This window comes from Macrotis lagotis, chromosome X, assembly GCF_037893015.1.
Source record: "Macrotis lagotis isolate mMagLag1 chromosome X, bilby.v1.9.chrom.fasta, whole genome shotgun sequence".
NCBI classification, from domain to species: domain Eukaryota; kingdom Metazoa; phylum Chordata; class Mammalia; order Peramelemorphia; family Peramelidae; genus Macrotis; species Macrotis lagotis.
Window position 1 is genome coordinate 209,597,496 of NC_133666.1, and position 18,980 is coordinate 209,616,475.

General features: G+C 36.9%; 1 protein-coding gene across 2 annotated transcripts in view; it reads right to left on the reverse strand.

Annotated features, from left to right (window-relative positions):
- The window catches only part of CAMK4 (calcium/calmodulin dependent protein kinase IV), a 209,297-nt gene that overhangs the window by 142,827 nt on the left and 47,490 nt on the right, over positions 1–18,980 (reverse strand). For both annotated transcript variants that reach the window (XM_074204472.1, XM_074204471.1), the window contains one exon: positions 951–1,029. In XM_074204472.1, coding sequence (XP_074060573.1) covers positions 951–1,029 — 79 coding nt within the window. The remainder of the gene's footprint in view (positions 1–950; positions 1,030–18,980) is intronic.

Sequence of the window (18,980 nt, forward strand, 5' to 3'; positions counted from 1 at the left end):
CCTCAGGGCATAACCAAATTTCCTCAAACCAAACCTGTACAATGTCACTTTAGTTCATTCAATGGTTTTCAAAGATTTCACATTTAGTCTAATGTGTTACATTGTTGATTTTTTGATTGAGATATATTATCTGTTTCAAGTATGTGTGTGTATTTGTATGAGTGTTGTATCTTGCAACATGTAACATCTTATCACTTTCTTAGGTTGATCTAGGCTGCCCTTACCCTTTCACATATAACTTTTCAGGATCATAACTATTAAGTATAATGGGGGCTGCCCAATAACAGACCAACCCTCATGAATTCTGAAAATTGCACAAATATTCTGAAACTGTTTCCCTGACTGGTCCTGTGGTGGGGAAAGGACCTTTTTGATTGACTACTACGTCAGGACAGAATAAAGATACAAAAGACTTTGGTGGAACAGCTCAATTTCCTTTTTTCTGGATGAAATCCAAAAGAAGGTGGAAAAAATGATCACGTTGTCCTGATCAGATTATACTGCATGCACTCCTACTTCCAAATTCAATAATTAAATTAAAAATCCATTTCTTTGTCATATGGATATTAGATAATATGTCATCATGAAATTTCAGGAGCAGGCACCCCAAGCCTCCTCATGTGCTTTGGCAGCAGGCAGAACATAATGTACATATTCTGAGAATGAAGCCCTGATAAGCCCATCCTATACTAAAAAGACAAAGCTACTTTTTATGTACCCCAAAAATATGAACATTATTTTAATCAAAATAGCCATAAGATCATAAATTCCTTTCAAAGATTCATGAAATTCCTTTCAGAAAAAAATTTTCATTGTGTTTTAACATGACCAATATTTAGTCAATCAGAAATAAGATTTTCTTTTTCCATGATTTTTTTGAGTCCACACCCCAGAATCCTTTAGTCCCTTTAGTCTCTTGGAAATGCAGATATATAATTAAATATACTTACTGTTTTCTTTAGCACTTTGAGAGCAAAAGGCTTCTGTGTCCCCTTCTGGACACATCTGTATACAACTGATGTAGCACCCCTTAAGGAGAGAAGAAGGATAAACAGAAAAATACAAACAAATGTGAACTTTTTGATAGTGTACATTATCAATAAAAAAAGAAATTTGAACACATATTCCCAATATGTGTATTACTTATTTGTGTAACATATATATATATATATATATATATACACCTTGATAATAATTGTTTGTGTTTTATATATATATATATATATACCTTGATAATAATTATATTCATTATATAAGATGTACTAAAAAATGAATGTGATATTTTATTCTAGAGCCAATTAGACCCTAGCTTTAGGATAATCATTTTGGCCACCATGTGGAAAATGCATTGGAAAGAAAAGTAATTTGGGACAGGGAAGCCAATAAGACTATGCATGAAGACAGAAAAACAAGATTTGTCAATTGATTTAATTATTTAAATTCAGAGAGAATAAAAGTCTAAGAAAACCATGTGTGAATCTTGGTGACTAGAAAGATGATTTCTTCAATAGTAGTATGGAAATTTGGGGAAAGATTGAAAGGTGCTTATGAAAGGTGCTGTCCATCATCAGAAAAATAATATTAGATGTGTGGTACAGAAGCAAACCCCTCCAAATATCTTTAAATAATGGCCCCCCAAAAATTTTATATGAGAAGAATTCCCCCAAAAGATGAGGTTAACAATTTTCCACTCAAAGATATAAAAGAAGGTTGGAAGGAAAGGTCTGTTACACTGGGGTAAGAGTGAAGTACAGACAAACTGAGTTTCCAGCAAACCAGGAGCAGACCTTGAGGGATATTGAATCAGTGGCTTGCAGGGGGTAGTTTCTGGACTTCTCAGTTCAAAGACAGTAAGGGGGTCAGAAAACTGGTCAGAAAGACATGGCAGGGGTCCCTTTGCTGGTAAGGGGGAGAAGGCAAGACACTGTTGCATTGGGTATACTTGTAACAATCCTGAATCTTGGTCCCAGGGTAAGGAGGAGTGCTAGCACACTAGAACTTGTGCTTACTGGAGAGCAGGGACCCTAGTCACAGTTCTGAGGTGGAAAAAAGCTCTTGTGGTCACTCAAGACCAATGTACAGTACAGGAGAGTAGCAAACACATACATACCACCTTAGAAGAAACTTATAGTACCCTAGAATTCCTTCCAACAACATAAACCTGAAGCTAGAGACAGTGCCCTGCATTCAAGAAGCCTCATTAGCTTAGAGTTAAAAGTCAAAAAAGAGACTAGAAAATGAGCAAACTGAAGAAAAAGATCCCGACTTTAGAAAATTACTATGGACTTGGGAAAATCAAAATACAAACACAGAAGAAGACAATAAAGACATAACTTCAACATCCAAAGCCTTAAAATAATGAATTGGTCATGGAAGAGATCAAAAGGATTTTAAAAGTCAAGTAAGAGAGGGAGCTAGGAGGGCAGTGGATAGATAGAGTACTGGCCCTGGAGTCAGGAGGACCTGAGTTCAAATCCTAGCTTAGATAGTAATAATTGCCTAGCTATGTGACCTTGGGCATGTCACTTAACTTCCATTGCCTTGTAAAAAAAGAAATAATAAACAGGATGCTCTCAAAAACCTGAAAGGATTTACATGAACTGATGCAAAGTGAAACTAACAGAACCAGGAGAACTTTATATGCAATAACAGCATATTGTATGATGATCTACTATGAATGACTTAGGTATTCTCAGCAAGACAATTCTGAAGGACTTATGAAAGGTGCCACCCATCATCAAAGAAAGAACTTATGCAGATTGAATATAATTTTTCTTTGTTTTCTTGGGGGTTTTTGTCTGTGATTTCCTTAACAACCTGACCAAAATGGAAATGTGCTTTGAATGATTACATTTTATAACCTATATAAACTTACTTGCCTTTTCAATGAATGTTAGGGAGAGGGAAGGAAAGAATGTAAAAATCAAAATTTGAAAAAAAGGATGTTAAAAGGATTACATTTTTTTTAAAAAAAAGATGTGTGCTATAGATTGCCATCCATCCTTACCTGTCTATACTACACTACACACTCAATCTATTGCACCCAAAATAGGACAAAGGCCAGCCATGGAACATAGATCCTACTCCTCCTCCTCCCTTCTGCCTCCTCAACAGGAGCTGGTCATGATCATAAGGTAATCTGAGGTCAGGAGTCAGTATATTTGGAAGTGGAATGGGAAGATTTTTCTCAAAGGCACCAGTTTCTGTTGTTGCTACCTAAGAAATGATGAGATTTTTAACTACTCTGAGGGATTAATGCTGAGAAAGGCAAAGATCTTACATAGCTGAGGGATTGGAACTAGGAAGTATTGATGAAGGTAAAATTGGATGGGAGTCAGTCACATGATTGGCTACCAAAAAGAAAATGGGATGCAAATCATCTTCTCAGACAACAATTATTACATACTTCTTAGAATAAGGCCACAGCCCCATCAGGATCAGTTCATGGCCCCCCTAGTCAGTTCCTAGTTTTTACTTTGAAGAACACTAAATTTAAGGAACAATGTTGAAAATGTGGCATAATATACAATTATAGTAATGGTAAATCATTGCATAGTCTAAAATAAATGACTCTATATTGGACAGGTAAAATAAGGCTATGTTTTTCTCTCCTGTTTGAACATAGTTCATTCAAATTTCCAATGCTTGCCTCTCAACTGTTCCATAGACAAGAAAGGAAACATTAAATGGGGATAGTGAAAACTGCCTGTGATTTGCCCAGAGTAAGACTGCCATTCTGGACCAGAACAGAAACCTGAACACAAGTCTTCTGACTTGAAACCTAGCTCTTAATTCACTATCCTTCCTCTAATCTTTAAGTAACAGGGATATTATTGAAGGAGTGGAGCTATCCAGTTCTTTCCTATTTCTACAGAAAATAGAATTTCAGGGTGAAGGGCAGGGAGGGATGCTTAAATTCCAACACAAGAAATCTTGATTCAATTTCTTCACTGTAAAGTGATTTAGGCTAACAAGAGATTATGAAATTACCTTCTCCAGACCTACCAGAGACTGAACTGGATGACCTCTGGCTGTCCCCCAAAGCTAGTAATTATCTAACTAAAAGTGATCATAATTCTCTAAAAACCAAATATGCAATGAGTTACCAATCACAAAAGAGTAATTTGTGGACAGAAATTGGAATTTGTTATAGGTAAATGCTAATAACTAAGAAAGTATTTTCTATTGTATACAGGAACTATAGTTTAATTATACTTAGTTAGATTTTGGAAGAAATGACATAAGTATTTGAATTTCACTCTTTTTATTATTAGTTTATCAAACTTTAAAAGTTAAATTGGATGGGAAATCTGACAATTAGCATTATATTATGTTGAAATTATTATTGAAATACCAACATAAATTTTTATATATGGAAAAAATATTAAACCTAATTCAATCTTACATGACAATAAATACTAAAAAAGGAAAAATTTTCAAGGAAAAATTTTTATTTCACCTTTTTTTGGTATTTCTTAATAATGTGTTCTTTTCACCAAAATAAAATCGTCCAAAATGCGAGGTTGTGGGGCTTAGTAACCTGTTCCTTTTTTTATGCTTTTTTAAAACCAAATATATGATTGAAGGTAGGATTCTATTGCTTTTTTTCAAAGTTCAAAAAGAATTACTCTTCATTTTGAAAACAAAAAATGAGCAGCTGAATTTCACTGTTTTAGAAAGTTAAGCCTTATCTAATAAATCCTATTTCTTTGTCTAATTTTTTTGATTAGATGAATTATCAAGGAAGAATTTAAAGCTCTTTCAAGATGACAAATTGAGCAATACTCAGCAACAGAAGTCTACAAAACTCTCAAAAGATGAGCCTGTATAATAATAGCATACACTGACATATTTTGTTGCCAGTTTGTTCACTTTCAAATATCTCATAATTTTCTGAAACTCTTCAGTAACATTACTTACTATATTTCATAATGTTTCACAAGCATCAAAAATATGAACTTTAAGCTAAAAAAAGAACAAAATGAAAAACTGCTCTACTTGCTTAATTATTGTGTTGGCATTTTCAAATCTGCAACAAGTAAAATGGCCAACCATTAAAATTTTGAAAGTTATCATTAGACCCATTAGCTTTCTAAATTGACTAAATATTACAACCCCAAATAAAAACTCAACCAATAAAAGCTACTATTACCCTATAATGTTTTACAATTCCTATTCATAAATACTTAATTCTAGATATTGAATAAGCTTAGTGTAAGGACTATGTAGTTTGAATCCTTCCAATGGCAATTTCAACTAGTAGCATCCATTTATCTATATTGCAAGTTATGGGCTGCTTATATTCCATATAATTTCTGTCTTCATATCAAGCAAATAAGAATATTCTGACAAGTCAAATCATCTTAGTTTCCTGGTTTTAGGTACTTCATGTTGACATTTCTTCTTGTCTCTCTAGATTTATGACCCTTTTATAAGTGTGGGTTCCAAAATTCCTTTTAGGTTTGCTTAGTTTCTTAATCTTTTTTTCCTCTATCACTTCTGATAAGATTTATATTTCTTCTTGCCTCTTAAAATTCTGATAATTTGGCCATCTCAGGAACTCTTTGCTTGCTTTTCTCTTCAACTGTTAAGTAATAGGAGTTTGATGCATGCTTTCACCCACATGAAGGTGCTTGGAACCTAATTCTAGGAAATAAGAGAATTGGTGCATATGTGGACATACATTCTATGCTGACCTACCAAGATGAAAATAACTTTTTCCCATTTGGTTGCATTATCTGAACTGTCTTTGTTGTTAAAACTACCTGAGTAAGCCTAGTCACATTCTAGTATTCATATACAGAAAAGGACTCATTCCCTCCCATTCAGAAAGGGGAGGAAGGACTGAGGGCCACTTTCCTCCCTCCAATTAGGTCACTGACCCTATGATATGATCTTGAGGTTTTGTTTGTTCTTCTCAGTTCTAGGTGTATGGAGTCCTCAGTCTGCATATTCAAGTCATGGAGATCCTTGAACCCAGGATTATAGATCAGATATTAGAGTCAACCAAGAAGAGAAACCTTAAAAAGCAATGAACTTAGTGAAACTAATGTAAAGTAAGAATTTAATTAAGCTATGAACTTAAACCCTATTTATTTGTTAAATGGAAGTGAGGTGCTAGTCACTGGGCTAGTCTTAAAATTGGGGAAAAACAAATTGTTAGGAGTTCTAGACAATGGCATAAATGAGAGAAATTACAACCCCTCAAGATACTGAAGAACCCTGGGAAATGTTAAATGTCAAATTTCATGAAATGTTAAGAAACCAGTAGGACCAAAGCAAGATGATATATATATACATACATATATATATATATACACACACATATATATATATATGTGTGTATACATGTATGTATTATGTCTATGTCTATGTATGTATATGCATAATATTATCACAACTATTTTCTCCCCTTTGAAAGGAGATAGGACAGTTTATTTAATGCTATTTATCTTTTTCAGTTAATACCTGGATAAGTAACTTGAAAGTCATATAAAAAGGATTTTCCTAACAACTAGAACTGTTTGAAAAATAAAATGGAGATCTTGATGGAGTTCTTGTCTCCTTTGTAATCCTTGTCTCCCACCCCTTCAATTTTCACCTGGGAAAAGGATAAAGGAGTCCAGAAATGGGATTCAACATATGGCACAAAAGTGTGTTATCTGAGTAAAGTCTGGAAGAAGGACATAGCCCATACAAGCAAGAGAACCAGGTGACATCCCATAGAGCAGAGGACTCTGGAGAAAGTAACGAGTAGATTTGTTACTTATGGGGCTGATTTTAGAAAAAAAGGAACTAGCAAAAGTAAGAAAACAATTAAGTATTTAACAGTGAAGAGTCAAAGGGAAATAGAATCTCTGAGATAGTGTCCCAGGGGATGAAGCTTCTTGCTCAACTGGAGTTCATACCAGCACAATGCAAAGGACCTGCTTGCTGCTCCTTTTGGCCCTGGCTGCAGGCCTGATTGCTCTATGCAAATTAAGCAATCCAAACACCTACAGACAACTTTAGAGACTTCTTGTTGCCAACTTTTCAGCCTACAGTTGGACACAACTCAGCCATTGCTTGGGCAGCAGAAGGCTGTGAATGGAACACTAGCTGTGCTTCCTGTGTGGAGAACAAAGGTGTCACATGTTATTGGACAGTTTGTAATGGTATTGACTACCGTTTATAAAATGCAACAACTTCAGATTATACTGTCAACATTTTAAGTAATTTCAAATGCTTTCTCTCATTCTCTGCCCTTCCCACCTTCTGCAGAGGGAGGGGGAAGGCAAATCTTCCTTTTTGGAATTTCAAAACTCAAGCTTATGTCTCAAATGGAATGCAGACTTCGCTACAAGGACAAGACTCCTCCAAAATTTTATTTTAGAAATCAAGAAACCCCCATGCCTTCTTCCTGTTTTGGGAAGGGGAGGTTGGGCAATGACTATGGTTTTCCAATAGTTATTGATTGGAAAGCTTTGTGATTAATTAGTTAAGAGAAAAGGGAAAGAAGACTTTTTTTTCTGGGATTGGAAAATTTAGATTTTGAAGCCTATGCCTATGATTTATATTTCTGTTGACATCTTAATTGGTTAGGTGTGTATATGTATATTTAATCATCAATGGGATGTTTTTACATCTCTCCATTGGTCTGGAGAGGTGGGAGAATGTTTCTATATTCTTTTTTTTTTGTTTTATTTTATTTTTTAATTCTCATTTTGTACAAATTTTTTTTACATTAATAAAATATTCTTGTTTAAGAGTAAACAAAATACCCCTCCCCCCATGAATATAGACTTGCTTGGGCGATAAAGTAAAGGGGAGAGAAAAAAATTAAAATAAAAAAATAATAGTAATAATTGTAGGTATGGCCAAGTGGCTCAATGGATGAAGCACCAGCCCTGGAGCCACGAGCACCTGAGCCCACATCCAACCCCGGAGACCCAACAATCACCCAGCCATGTGACTTGCAAGCCACCTGATCCCCACTGCCTTGCAAAAACCAAAAAGAAGAAAAAAAAGGCCCAAAATAAAATAAAATAGTAATCATAGTAAGGGTGGCTGGGTGGCAGACAGAGCATTGGCCCTTGAGCCAGGAGCACCCGAGTCCAAATCTAGCCTCAGACACCCAAAGATCACCCTGCTATGTGGGCCCAGACAGGCCACCCAGCCCCATTTGCCCTGCACCCTCCCCCAAATAATAATAATAATAAAAAATATGCTTCAGTCTTTGTTCCAACACCAACAACTCTATCATGGGTGTATTACATTCTTTATGGTAAGTCCATCACAAAAGTTGCTTCCATAGTTTTCCAACATTGCCATTGCTGATCACAACTCCCTCCTTTCTTATTTCTCCACTACCATGTACTATATTTTCTCTCTCCTTTCACTCCGACTCTGCTGTAGGGTAGCTGAGTGGCACAGCAGACAGATCCCTGGTCCTGGGGCCAAGAAGCCCTGAGCCCCCATACCACCCCTTAGGCCCAGAATCCACCTGGCCCTATGGTCCTGGACAGGCCTTCCAATCCCAGCCCCTTGCAAGAAGTAAAAAAAGAAAATGTGTTATGTCTGACCACTCAACCACCATGGTCCATCCTCTCCTCCTTTCTTCACATCCCCACCCCTTCCCCCTGCTCCCCCCTCCTTCTTACTCCAGATGTCTATACCCCATTGAGTATATATGCTGTTTCCTCTCCTAGCCACCTCTGATGAGAGCAAAGGCTCCCTCGTTCCCCCTTGCCTCCCCCCTTCCATATCATTGCAATAGCTCATTGTAATAAAGAAAAAAACTTATTATATGAAATATCTTGACCTATTCCCCCTCTCCTTTTTCTTTCTCCCATGACATTTCCCTTTTTTTCCTATTGACTCCATTTTTACACCATATTTTATCTTCAAATTCAGCTTTCTCCTGTGCTTCAACTATAAAAGCTCCCTCTACCTGCTCTATTAACTGAGAAGGTTCATATGAGTATTATCAGTGTCATTTTTCTATGCAGGAATACATGCAGTTCATCCTCATTAAGTCCCTCATATTTCCCCCCTCTCCTCCAATCTCCATGCTTCACCTGAGTCCTGTATCTGAAGATCAAACCTTCTGTTCAGCTCTGGCCATTCCAAAAGGAACCTTTGAAATTCCCCTGGTTCATTGAAAATCCATCTTTTTCCCTGGAAGAGGACATTCAGCCGCACTGGGTAGTTCATTCTTGGCTGCATTCTAAGCTCTTTTGCCTTCTGTTATATTATATTCCAAGCCCTACGAGCTTCCAATGTAGTTGCTGCTAAGTCCTGTGTGATCCTGACTGCAGCTCCACGATATTTGAACTGCGTCCTTCTGGCTGCTTGTAATATTTTCTCTTTGACTTGGGAGTTCTAGAATTTGGCTATAATATTCCTAGGGGTTGGTTTTTTGAGATCTCTTTCTCGGGGGGATAGGTGGATTCTCTCCATTTCTATTTTTTCCATCTGCTTCTAGGATATCAGGGCAATTTTCCTGTAGTAATTCTTTGAAAATGATGTCAAGGCTCTTTTCCTGATCATGACTTTCAGGTATTCCAATAATTTTTAAATTATCTTTCCTAAGTCTGTTTTCCATATCAGTTGTTTTTTCAGTGAGATATTTCACATTTTCTTCTAATTTTTCATTTTTTTGGTTTTGAAGTATTGATTCCTGATTTCTGGTAAATTCATCAATGTCCCTGAATTCTATTCTTTGTCTGAAGGATTTGTTCTCCTCAGAAAGTTTTCTTATCTCTTTTTCCATCTGGCCAATTTTGCTTTTTGAAGCATTCTTCTCCTCAATAACTTTTTTGAACTGTTTTATCCATTTGACCTAAGCTGGTTTTTAGCATGCTATTTTCGTCAGCATTTTTTTTGGATTTCCTTGACTAGGCTGCTGACTTCATTTTCATGTTTTTCCTGCATCTCTCTCATTTCTTTTCCCACTTTTTCTTCTAACTCCCTCATTTGATTTTCAAAGTCTTTTTTGAGCTCTGTCATAGCCTGAGCCCAATTTCTGTTTTTCTTGGAGTTTTTAGATGCAGGAGCTTGTGCTTCCTCATCTTCAGACTGAGTGTTTTGATCCTTCTTGGGCTCACAGGCAAAATATTTCTCAATGGTATTCCTCTTTATTCTCTGCTTGCTCATTTTCCCAGCCTGGGCCTGGTTTTGGGGTGCTTCCTGAGCTTTTGGGACACTCCCACAAGGGTCTCAGTAAGTGAGGCTCTGTCCTCTCTTCTGGTCTGTGAATGACCATATGTGCCCCCTTCTGCCACAGGGCTGAGGTGGGGAGGCCCTGCTGTTCTATTGAGGGTGGGCCTAGACTTCGATCAGGATCTGAATGTGGTCAGAGCCCCAGAGTCCTGTTCCAGGGGCAGAGGACAGAGCTCTGCAGTCTCTCTCTTCACTCCCCTCCCTCAGCTCAATGGGCTCATGCCCTGGGGGGCTCCTGCTTATGGCTCTGCTTGCTTATGTTTCCTGGATCTGGAATGTAGTGGCCATGCTGCTCGCTGTGTGCCCTGAGGACTGGGCTTCAAGTGCTTGCTCTGGTAGAGGTCCCCTGTTCTTCCCCCAATTTGTGCCCGGTGCTCCCCGGGGTGCAGCTCAGGAGACTCCCCCACTGCTGTGAGCCACTCCCAGCGCCCTGGGGCTGCCTCCAGGAGGCTGAAGTTCTTTCGCTCTGGTGGGCCACCCCTCTGGTGGGCTGCCCCTCCGACCCTGGGGAGCAGAGCCTTTCTGCTCTTTTCCAGGTTACCTTGAGTAGGAGAACTGCCTCGCTGGGTCGATCTGTGGGTTCTGTCTCTCGAAAGTTTAGTTAGAGTCCTTAGTTTCAAGTTTTATCAGAGAGCACCTAAGACTCAATCCCTTCTTTTTTGCCATCTTGACTCCCATGTTTCTATATTCTGAGATTTTGGTGCTGGCCAGGGTATCCAATCTCACTTTGATAAGTTTGAAATATAAAATAATTGTTTTCTGTGTTAGTGTCTAAACTCTGAAATAGTTAGATAAAGTTAAATGTTACTCCTTTTAATTTGAATTTTGAATTTGATTGCTTTGAAAGATTTTTTTGTTGGCAAAAAACTTTGTAATCCTTGTAAATTGGGGATAAAAATGTATTTCAAAGAATTTGGGAATATCAGTTTTTACTATTATTTAATTGACATTTTTATACTATTTTTGAACTTTTGTTTGCAATTTATGTGGCATTCATTATGTAATAATTTTGTTTCAAAAACAAGAAGGCTGATATGTTGGGAACCACTGTGTATGGTAGTATTGTGAATTATCTTCATCTGGTGTCCTCAACACCTGAGTCTTATCTTAGTAAGTGCCATGGGAGTGGATTAGATTGTAAAGGTATTTAGGCACTGGTGTTTTGGTGAATAAATGGAGCACTTGGAGATCTTGATGTAGTACTTTCTCCTTTGTAATCCTTGTCTCCTGCCCCTCCAATGTTCTCCTGGGGACAGGATAAGGGTGTCCAGAACTGGGACTCAACAGCTCTAAAGGAAGAAATATAATCAATATTTCTTCTTTGCAGATCTGGAGACTCTCGGTGTGGACTATCACCAGGGGAGTATGGGTAAATGCTTAACAGCTGGATCTCTGAGGGGAAAAATGCACATCATACTAGGGAGTGTGAGTTCTATGAAGACAGGATGTAAGCAGCCCATATTCTGAAATTCAGGTAAATGGGCCTCCTTCCTGTTCCACAAACAAGACACTACACCTTCCAGCTACAGGCATTTTCTCTGGCTGTCTCCATGCAGGGAATGTTCTTCCTCATTTCTGCCTCTTAATTCTGATGTTTTCCTCACTCAATTTGTATTTATCCTGCATATAGCTTGTTTGTATATGTTTATTCTTGTCTCACCCTTTAGATTGTGAAGAGGAAATTGAGAAGAGGAAATATTCTTTGCCACTTTTTCCCCTGATTCACTGACTGCTCCAGTTTATTTAAACCTACTAGTATTTCCATTGATTTTAAGTAAAAAAAAAAAAATCAAAACAGCAAAACTAAAAAAACTAAAAATATAAAAATTACTCTTGTCAATTGAGTGGAATTCAGTAAAGTACAGTCAGTTCTGCTGTTTCAAAAACTCAAATTTTTTTCCAATGTGACTGATTTTTAGGGAACATTTTGAACATAATTAACTCTGAATTTGCTTCTATGCAGTTTCTTCCCCAAGAAACACTAATAAAGGAATAAAACTTGTGCCAATTCACAATAACTCATAAGGTACAACTCTTCTGACCCCTCCTTCCCCCCCACACACTTCTTACAAGGAAATTTAAGATATTTATCAAGGTGAAGTGCCATATTGATTGCATTTATCTTCTGGTGCAACAGGAACTGTGAACTGAGAAAGGCTAGTCTGGACCACCCTCATTTACTTCCCCCATGCTCTCTTGTGTTGTGGGAATTGTAGCCTGCCCATCTTGCCTAAAACAGCCAGGGAGCACAGGATGAACAGTAATCCAAGCTCATGGAAACAATTTATGAATTTATTAACCATTTAACATGTATAAAATGTTATTATGAAATTATTAGGTTTACATCTTTTTTTTTTTAATGGATCACTGATGAAGATTTTGAGAGTTGCATACGTAATCCTATTTTCCCATAAACTTTGTGGTTTTTAATTCTGTTTTTGCACATTCCTTCTTGAAGAAGATCATGACATCAGGAAGGTCATGTACATGAATTAGATTTGAGTGAGGGAGTGCTGATCTAAGTCACCAGCCTCACTTTTTCCTCCGGAGACATTTGGGTTCAGTGGTCAGTTATGAATCTGGACAATTGGGGATGAACCTGGATATGAAGCAATCAGGATTAAGTGACTTATCTAGAATCACACAACTAGAAAGTGTCTGAGATGGGATTTGAACTCCTCCCCTGACTCTAAGGCCAGTACTGTATCTACTGTACCACCTAAATGCCCATTGAAATAAATCAAAGCACAGGTGCTTTCCATTATACTTGATAAGGTTTCCAAAAGGGATAGAGGAAGTTCCTTTTAACCTAGGTGTGAATAGTGTATCTACTATGTGGCCAAAAGTGTATGTAATTTTTAGCTCAATTATTTACATAATTCACTTAGTTTCCTTTTTGCTCAGAGTTCCAAAGTGGTAGCAAACTGGTAAATACAGCAAATGTGCATTAACAGCTATATACCTTTTTAACACTTTCTAATCCTACTATGAAAGCATTGAGGTTTTTTAATATGTCATTCATGAGTCTCCAACAGTATATTTTCCAGTAATTATCAGCTAGGATTAATTAGCTTTTAGAAAGCATATTTATTAAGTGAGTCTAGCAAGAAGAGTTACAGAAACAATTGTCCCATGTAGGGGTTACACTCCCCTTTTGAACCCATATGATTCCTTGGGAAAGTGATTTCAACCTTAAAGCACAAGTATAATGTGGCACTCATTCAGAGAACAAGTCAGAAAGCAAACTCATGCGTTGAATTTATATGGTTGAATTATGATTATTTTCTTATTTTAAATTCTTGTGGTTGTTATCCCTGCTCTTAACTCTTTGAATGACATCTGCTGTTTTCCCTATCTACATTGGCTTCTTCTATAACCTATTAGAAGCTGGAAGTAGGTATCCTTTTATTATTTGGGACTCAAGGTCACTCCTCTTGTAAATATTGACTATTATTAATTACATTTGCTCAAAACCTATCCCATGGGATGTGAAAATATACTTAGTGCTTTAAATATTCCTTAGATAGGAAGATGGAGGAAGAATCTCAACTATTGTTGATTTCTTGGAAACATTTAAAACCATCCTCAATCAGCCCATTTGTAAACCCTCTAAATATAGTTTTAATCTGTAACCTGCTTTAGTGTAACTTTAGAGTTTCTTTGAGGAGCTTTTTATCTTATATGAGGTTATGATTGACTTAACTAAATTTGTTTTTTGACATTAAAGGAAGTATATACTAACTTTTTTGGTTTAAGAGGAAGATACAAAACTGCAATATGTGATTGAATTATTTCTCTGTTATTCTGACATAATTTTGCCTATAACAAACCTTGTCAGAATCCTCATGGTTGATCAGATTTTTTCTGAGGCTGAACCTATGCTTGAGGATAATAATAAAAACTAGGTTTTTAACTTCCATAATTTATGCATTGTGATGTATTATATATATATGTATATATACATATATATATCTAACAGTTACCCACCACATAACTTAGAGAACAGATATTTCTCCCAAAACAACATCCTGTCCCAATTACTTAATGTCCTCCAAATCATCCAACATCCTGTCCCTATTACTCATCCTCCCAAATAAGGAAAGTGCCTAAACAGCCTCACCTGATAGGCTCCTTTTGTCACCCATAATGACGTTCTAAGGCTGTGTAAAACCTGTGTGAATGTGTGAATGCATCTCCTTTTGTTCATGGTATTGCTTTCTATCCAGAAATTGTCCATCAGCTGCTGCTGTAAGTTAAACTTTTTATTTTTTAGCCTTGCTTTTTGATTTATTGACTTACCATCAAACTGACACCAAAGGTAGAGTAATTGTTGTCTTTAAACCTTTGGGTTAAGGAATTCAAAACTTACCACCCCTATACCCACTTGAGTGGCAAGAGCCAGGCAGTGGCCTCATGTAGTCATTAACCTAAGCAAATCTATTAAATTTTCAATATCCATTTAGGCAATATGATGCAAGTTGATACTACAGTAATCCCATCAATGCCTCATGAAGAGCCTAAACCTAATTGGCACTTCCTGCTATGGACTTAATGTGTAAACATCTTTCTTTGGCCACTTATCTAATGCCATATTACAGCTGTATATCTATCCCTCTAAGAACATAAAAATTTCTGGGGGTGAAGCCTCTAAGCTCCACACAGAAATCCCCATTATTCTAAATCTTGGAAAGCATTGTGACCTAGTTCCCTGTTCAAGTAGAAGTTGAGCCTGGAGGGGCATATCATTCTGAAAAACCCCAGAGCATCTCTGATATAGAATCTGACAGCTGAGAAAGCCAATGAAATTTAAGGGTCAGCATCAATTTGGTGGAATTGGGGGTATCTATTTACTTCATTGAGTCAAATAGACTGTGGTCATCTTCCAATCTCTGTTCACAGAGGCACCTCAACTCTGTGAACAGACTAAGTCAAATCATGTGGCTGGCTGATTAGATGTCAGAACCATCAAATTTGCCAATGCTGGAGAAGAGGACAAGGTCCAGATTTTCACTGACTTTAGGGAAAGTAGCTAACCATTTTGCTTTCTTCTGTCATTTGAGATGAAAAATAACTTTATAGTAAAGAGAAGAACTTTGAAATTTCCTTAACACTAAAGACTTTGCAAAGTCTATCTACATTCAAAGTTAATCCCTCTTTCTCAGCTTAAGTACTTCCATAACACCTCTTCTCATTGATGATTCTACATTTTGTCATTTCTCTCCAGGATTATTGCAATAACCTCGCACACTCATTCAATAAACATTTGTTAATGCCTCCAGTTTCTTCATACTTCAATTAGTCCTTCACCCCAAATTGAGGTCTGGATCAGGGGTCAGGAAGGTTGGAATTCAAATTGGGCATTACATACTTACTAGCTGGGTGTCCCTGGGTAAGTCACTTAGCTCTGCCTATTTCCTCAGTTGTAAAATGGGAATAAAAATAGCACCTACCTCATAGAATTGTAGTAGTAAGTCTCAAATGAAACAACATTTTTAAAGCTCTTAGCATGGTGCCTGGCACATTATAAGTATATATGGAAAATGTTTTAGTTTATTTGTTATTTTCTGGTATACATAATTTGTTATTAAAAGCATAGACACATGCCATCTTAAAAATAAGCACCTTAAGAGAATCAGTTCCTCTGAAATTCCTTTTTTCATAATTCTTAGGATGTAATAATATTCCATTACATTGTTTAGTCATTCTCCACTAGGACAATCTCTTAGTGTCCAATTTTTTAAAAACTACCATATGGCTACCATGAAAAGAGTTAATATAATTTTTTAAATCTATAGATCCTCTCTTTCTGTCTCTGTCTCTTTCTCTTGTGTCTTTGGGTCTTGAGTCTCTCTCTCTCTCTCTCTCTCTCTCTGTGGTATAGGCCTATTAAAATTAGAATCTGAATTAGAACTGAATCAAGGGGTATATAAAGTTTGGTATCTTTCTGGCCTTGGTTCTAAACTGCTTTCTAAAAAAAAACTGGACTAAATCCCAGCTCCACAGACAGTTTCAGTTAAGTTGCCAATGTGCATTAGTAGGCACTGATGGCTTCCCATCCAGGAATTCCCTATATCAATGAAATCACATGTCCAAGGCCCATCTTTGTAATTTAGGGAAAGTGAAGTGGGTCAGTAAAATTAAACAGAGTAAGATCTCAAATACAACTTAAACAAAAGAAAAATATTAATAACATTTGGCTAAATTCTAGATCCAATGCCCTCAAGCAAAAAAACATTCATAAAGGTCTTCCCAAGCCTAAGTTGCAAAATAAGCAGCTCTCCAGTCCCCATGGCACACAAAGACTACTTGGACAGTATTTAAAGTCAATGCAGATGGATGTAAATGATTTCGTGAATAATTCTGACAATTTTCTTTAGATGTCTCAGGGCATCTAGTTTGAAATAGCTAATACTGAATTGGTAATCTGGGTCTTAAAATTTATGGAAGGGGATGCTAGGTGGCACAGTGGATAGAGCACTGGTCCAGGAGTCAGGGGTACCTGAGTTCAAATCCGGCCTCAGACACTTAATAATTACCTAGCTGTGTGGCCTTGGGCAAGCCACTTAACCCCAATGCCTTGCCAAAAAAAAAAACTTATGGGAAAGGGGGCAGCTAGATGGTGCAGTGGAAAGAGCATTAGCCCTGGAGTCAGGAAGACCTGAGTTCAAATGTGGCCTTAATATTTTTTTTGTAAACCTCATGGGAAAGACTGAGGAGAGAGAGAGAGAGAGAGAGAGAGAGAGAGAGAGAGAGAGAGACAGAGAGACAGAGAGACAGAGAGACAGACAGAGAGACAGAGAGACTGAGATTGGAAATACAGATCTGAGAATCATCTGCATAAAGATTTTAGTTTAACCCTTCAGAGTTGAGGAGATTCTCAAAAGTATAGAATGAGCTGAAAAGAGGATCAAGGATAGAAACATAGAGAGTACCTGTAATTTAGGAGTATGATATGGATGATGAGCCAGTAAAGGAAACTGAAAAGGAGATTAGACAAGCAGAAAGAAAATCATAATGGAGGAATATCACAAAAATTCAGAGAAGGGAAACAGGTGGGTGTCACAAAGGACAAAGCACTAGCCCTGGAGTCAGAAAGATCTAAGTTCAAATCCAGCCTCAGAAACTTGATGCCTACTGCCTCTGTGATTTGGGGCAATTTCATTGCCTTGCAAAAACAGACAAATAAACAAAAAAAAATCCAGAGACTACGTGAGAGGAGAGGATGTTTAACAGAGTCAAATGTAAGAGTTTGAAAAGAATTAGGTCAGGAAAAAGACCATTTGATCTGGTAATTAAAAGATCTTGGGCAGCTTTGGAGAGAGAGAGAGAGCAGTTTCAGTTGAATGATGAGCTCTGAAGCCAGTAAACAAAAAAGTTAAGGAGAGAGAGAGAAGAGAGAAAAAGGAGGTTTTTAAGGGTAGATTTTTTTTCGAGGAGTTTGGCTGAAAATGAAAAGAAAAATACAGGCCACAATTTGAGGAAATGGTAAGACTAATGGAAAAAAAAAATTAAGAATTTGTGTTGCCCAACAGAGGTCATTTTGATTGACTCTCTATGATTGTTCTCTTAAGGTCTGTATTATACTCTTCCTCTCCCAAAATGAGTGAAGAAAAACAAGCAAAAATCAAAAACTGGTACAAAGATATCAGTTGGCCTAGAGATAATGAGATTAGCTCTCGGGAATTTTAGGGCCAAGGGTTCCACTTCTGCCTGAATTGTCCAGGAGGTAGAGAGAAGCCAAAATTTAATCACTCTGCTAAGATTCTCTTAATAAGCCAAGCTGTGAGCCAGAGAGAGGTTTTGAAATCTCCTGAGAAGTTATCCATCTGTTGATACCAATCTCCAAATCTCTTCTTGACCTTCAGAGAGCTTTATAAAATTCTAACTATCTAAAATCTTCATGTTTCAGTCCTGATTCTTAGGTGACTCTTCTCTTAGAAGAAAGAAAATGTATTCAGTGTAGATAATCAGGATATTCAGAGCCATATGCCTCACCATAGGCAAATAGTCCAACCTTGCCAAAAACACTGCTACATTTGGACATACAGTAGGAAAGAAACTAATTTGAGAAAGGGTTGAAGATACAAGAACTGGAGAGTGATTGAGGACACAATCTGCTGGAAAAGACAGGTCAGTGTACATATAGAAAGGCTTGTTCATTTTTGCTGGTGTTTATCACATTCATAATTTTAAAAATCAGGTAAGGCATAAAAATAAATTTAATTAAATCTTATCAACCAAAAAAATGTAAGGATGTCTTATATGAAATAAAATTTCAGACAACATCTTGGATAACCTAAGAGAAATATTAGGAGAAACTCTTCAATATTCTAAGGAAGACCTCCATTGTCTTCAATAGTAACTCCATAAAGATGAATAAGGACAATATTCACAAAGGATGAAACAGTGTTGAGACACCAAGATCTCCTTAATAGAGGAAATACACATAATGATAACAGCAAAGATCTTTCAAGATACATAACTGAATTTGAAAGAATTAGAAGCTATGTTGACCACACCTCACTGCTAAATATCCTAACTTTCATAGATATTTAAAATTATGATCCTATGCCAAAACTCACTGCAAATCAAATTTTGGACAACTTTGTAAAATAATAATGGAAATGAGAATAAAATGACTCAATGTTTATTGAAAGAATGACGGGTAAAAATATGTTACTTTCCATCCCAGAAAATCAGCTCCTGGGAACCTCTTTGGTTTATTGCATACCATTTATGATATGTTGTGTCCACATAGAACTGTTATTTCAATGATCCAA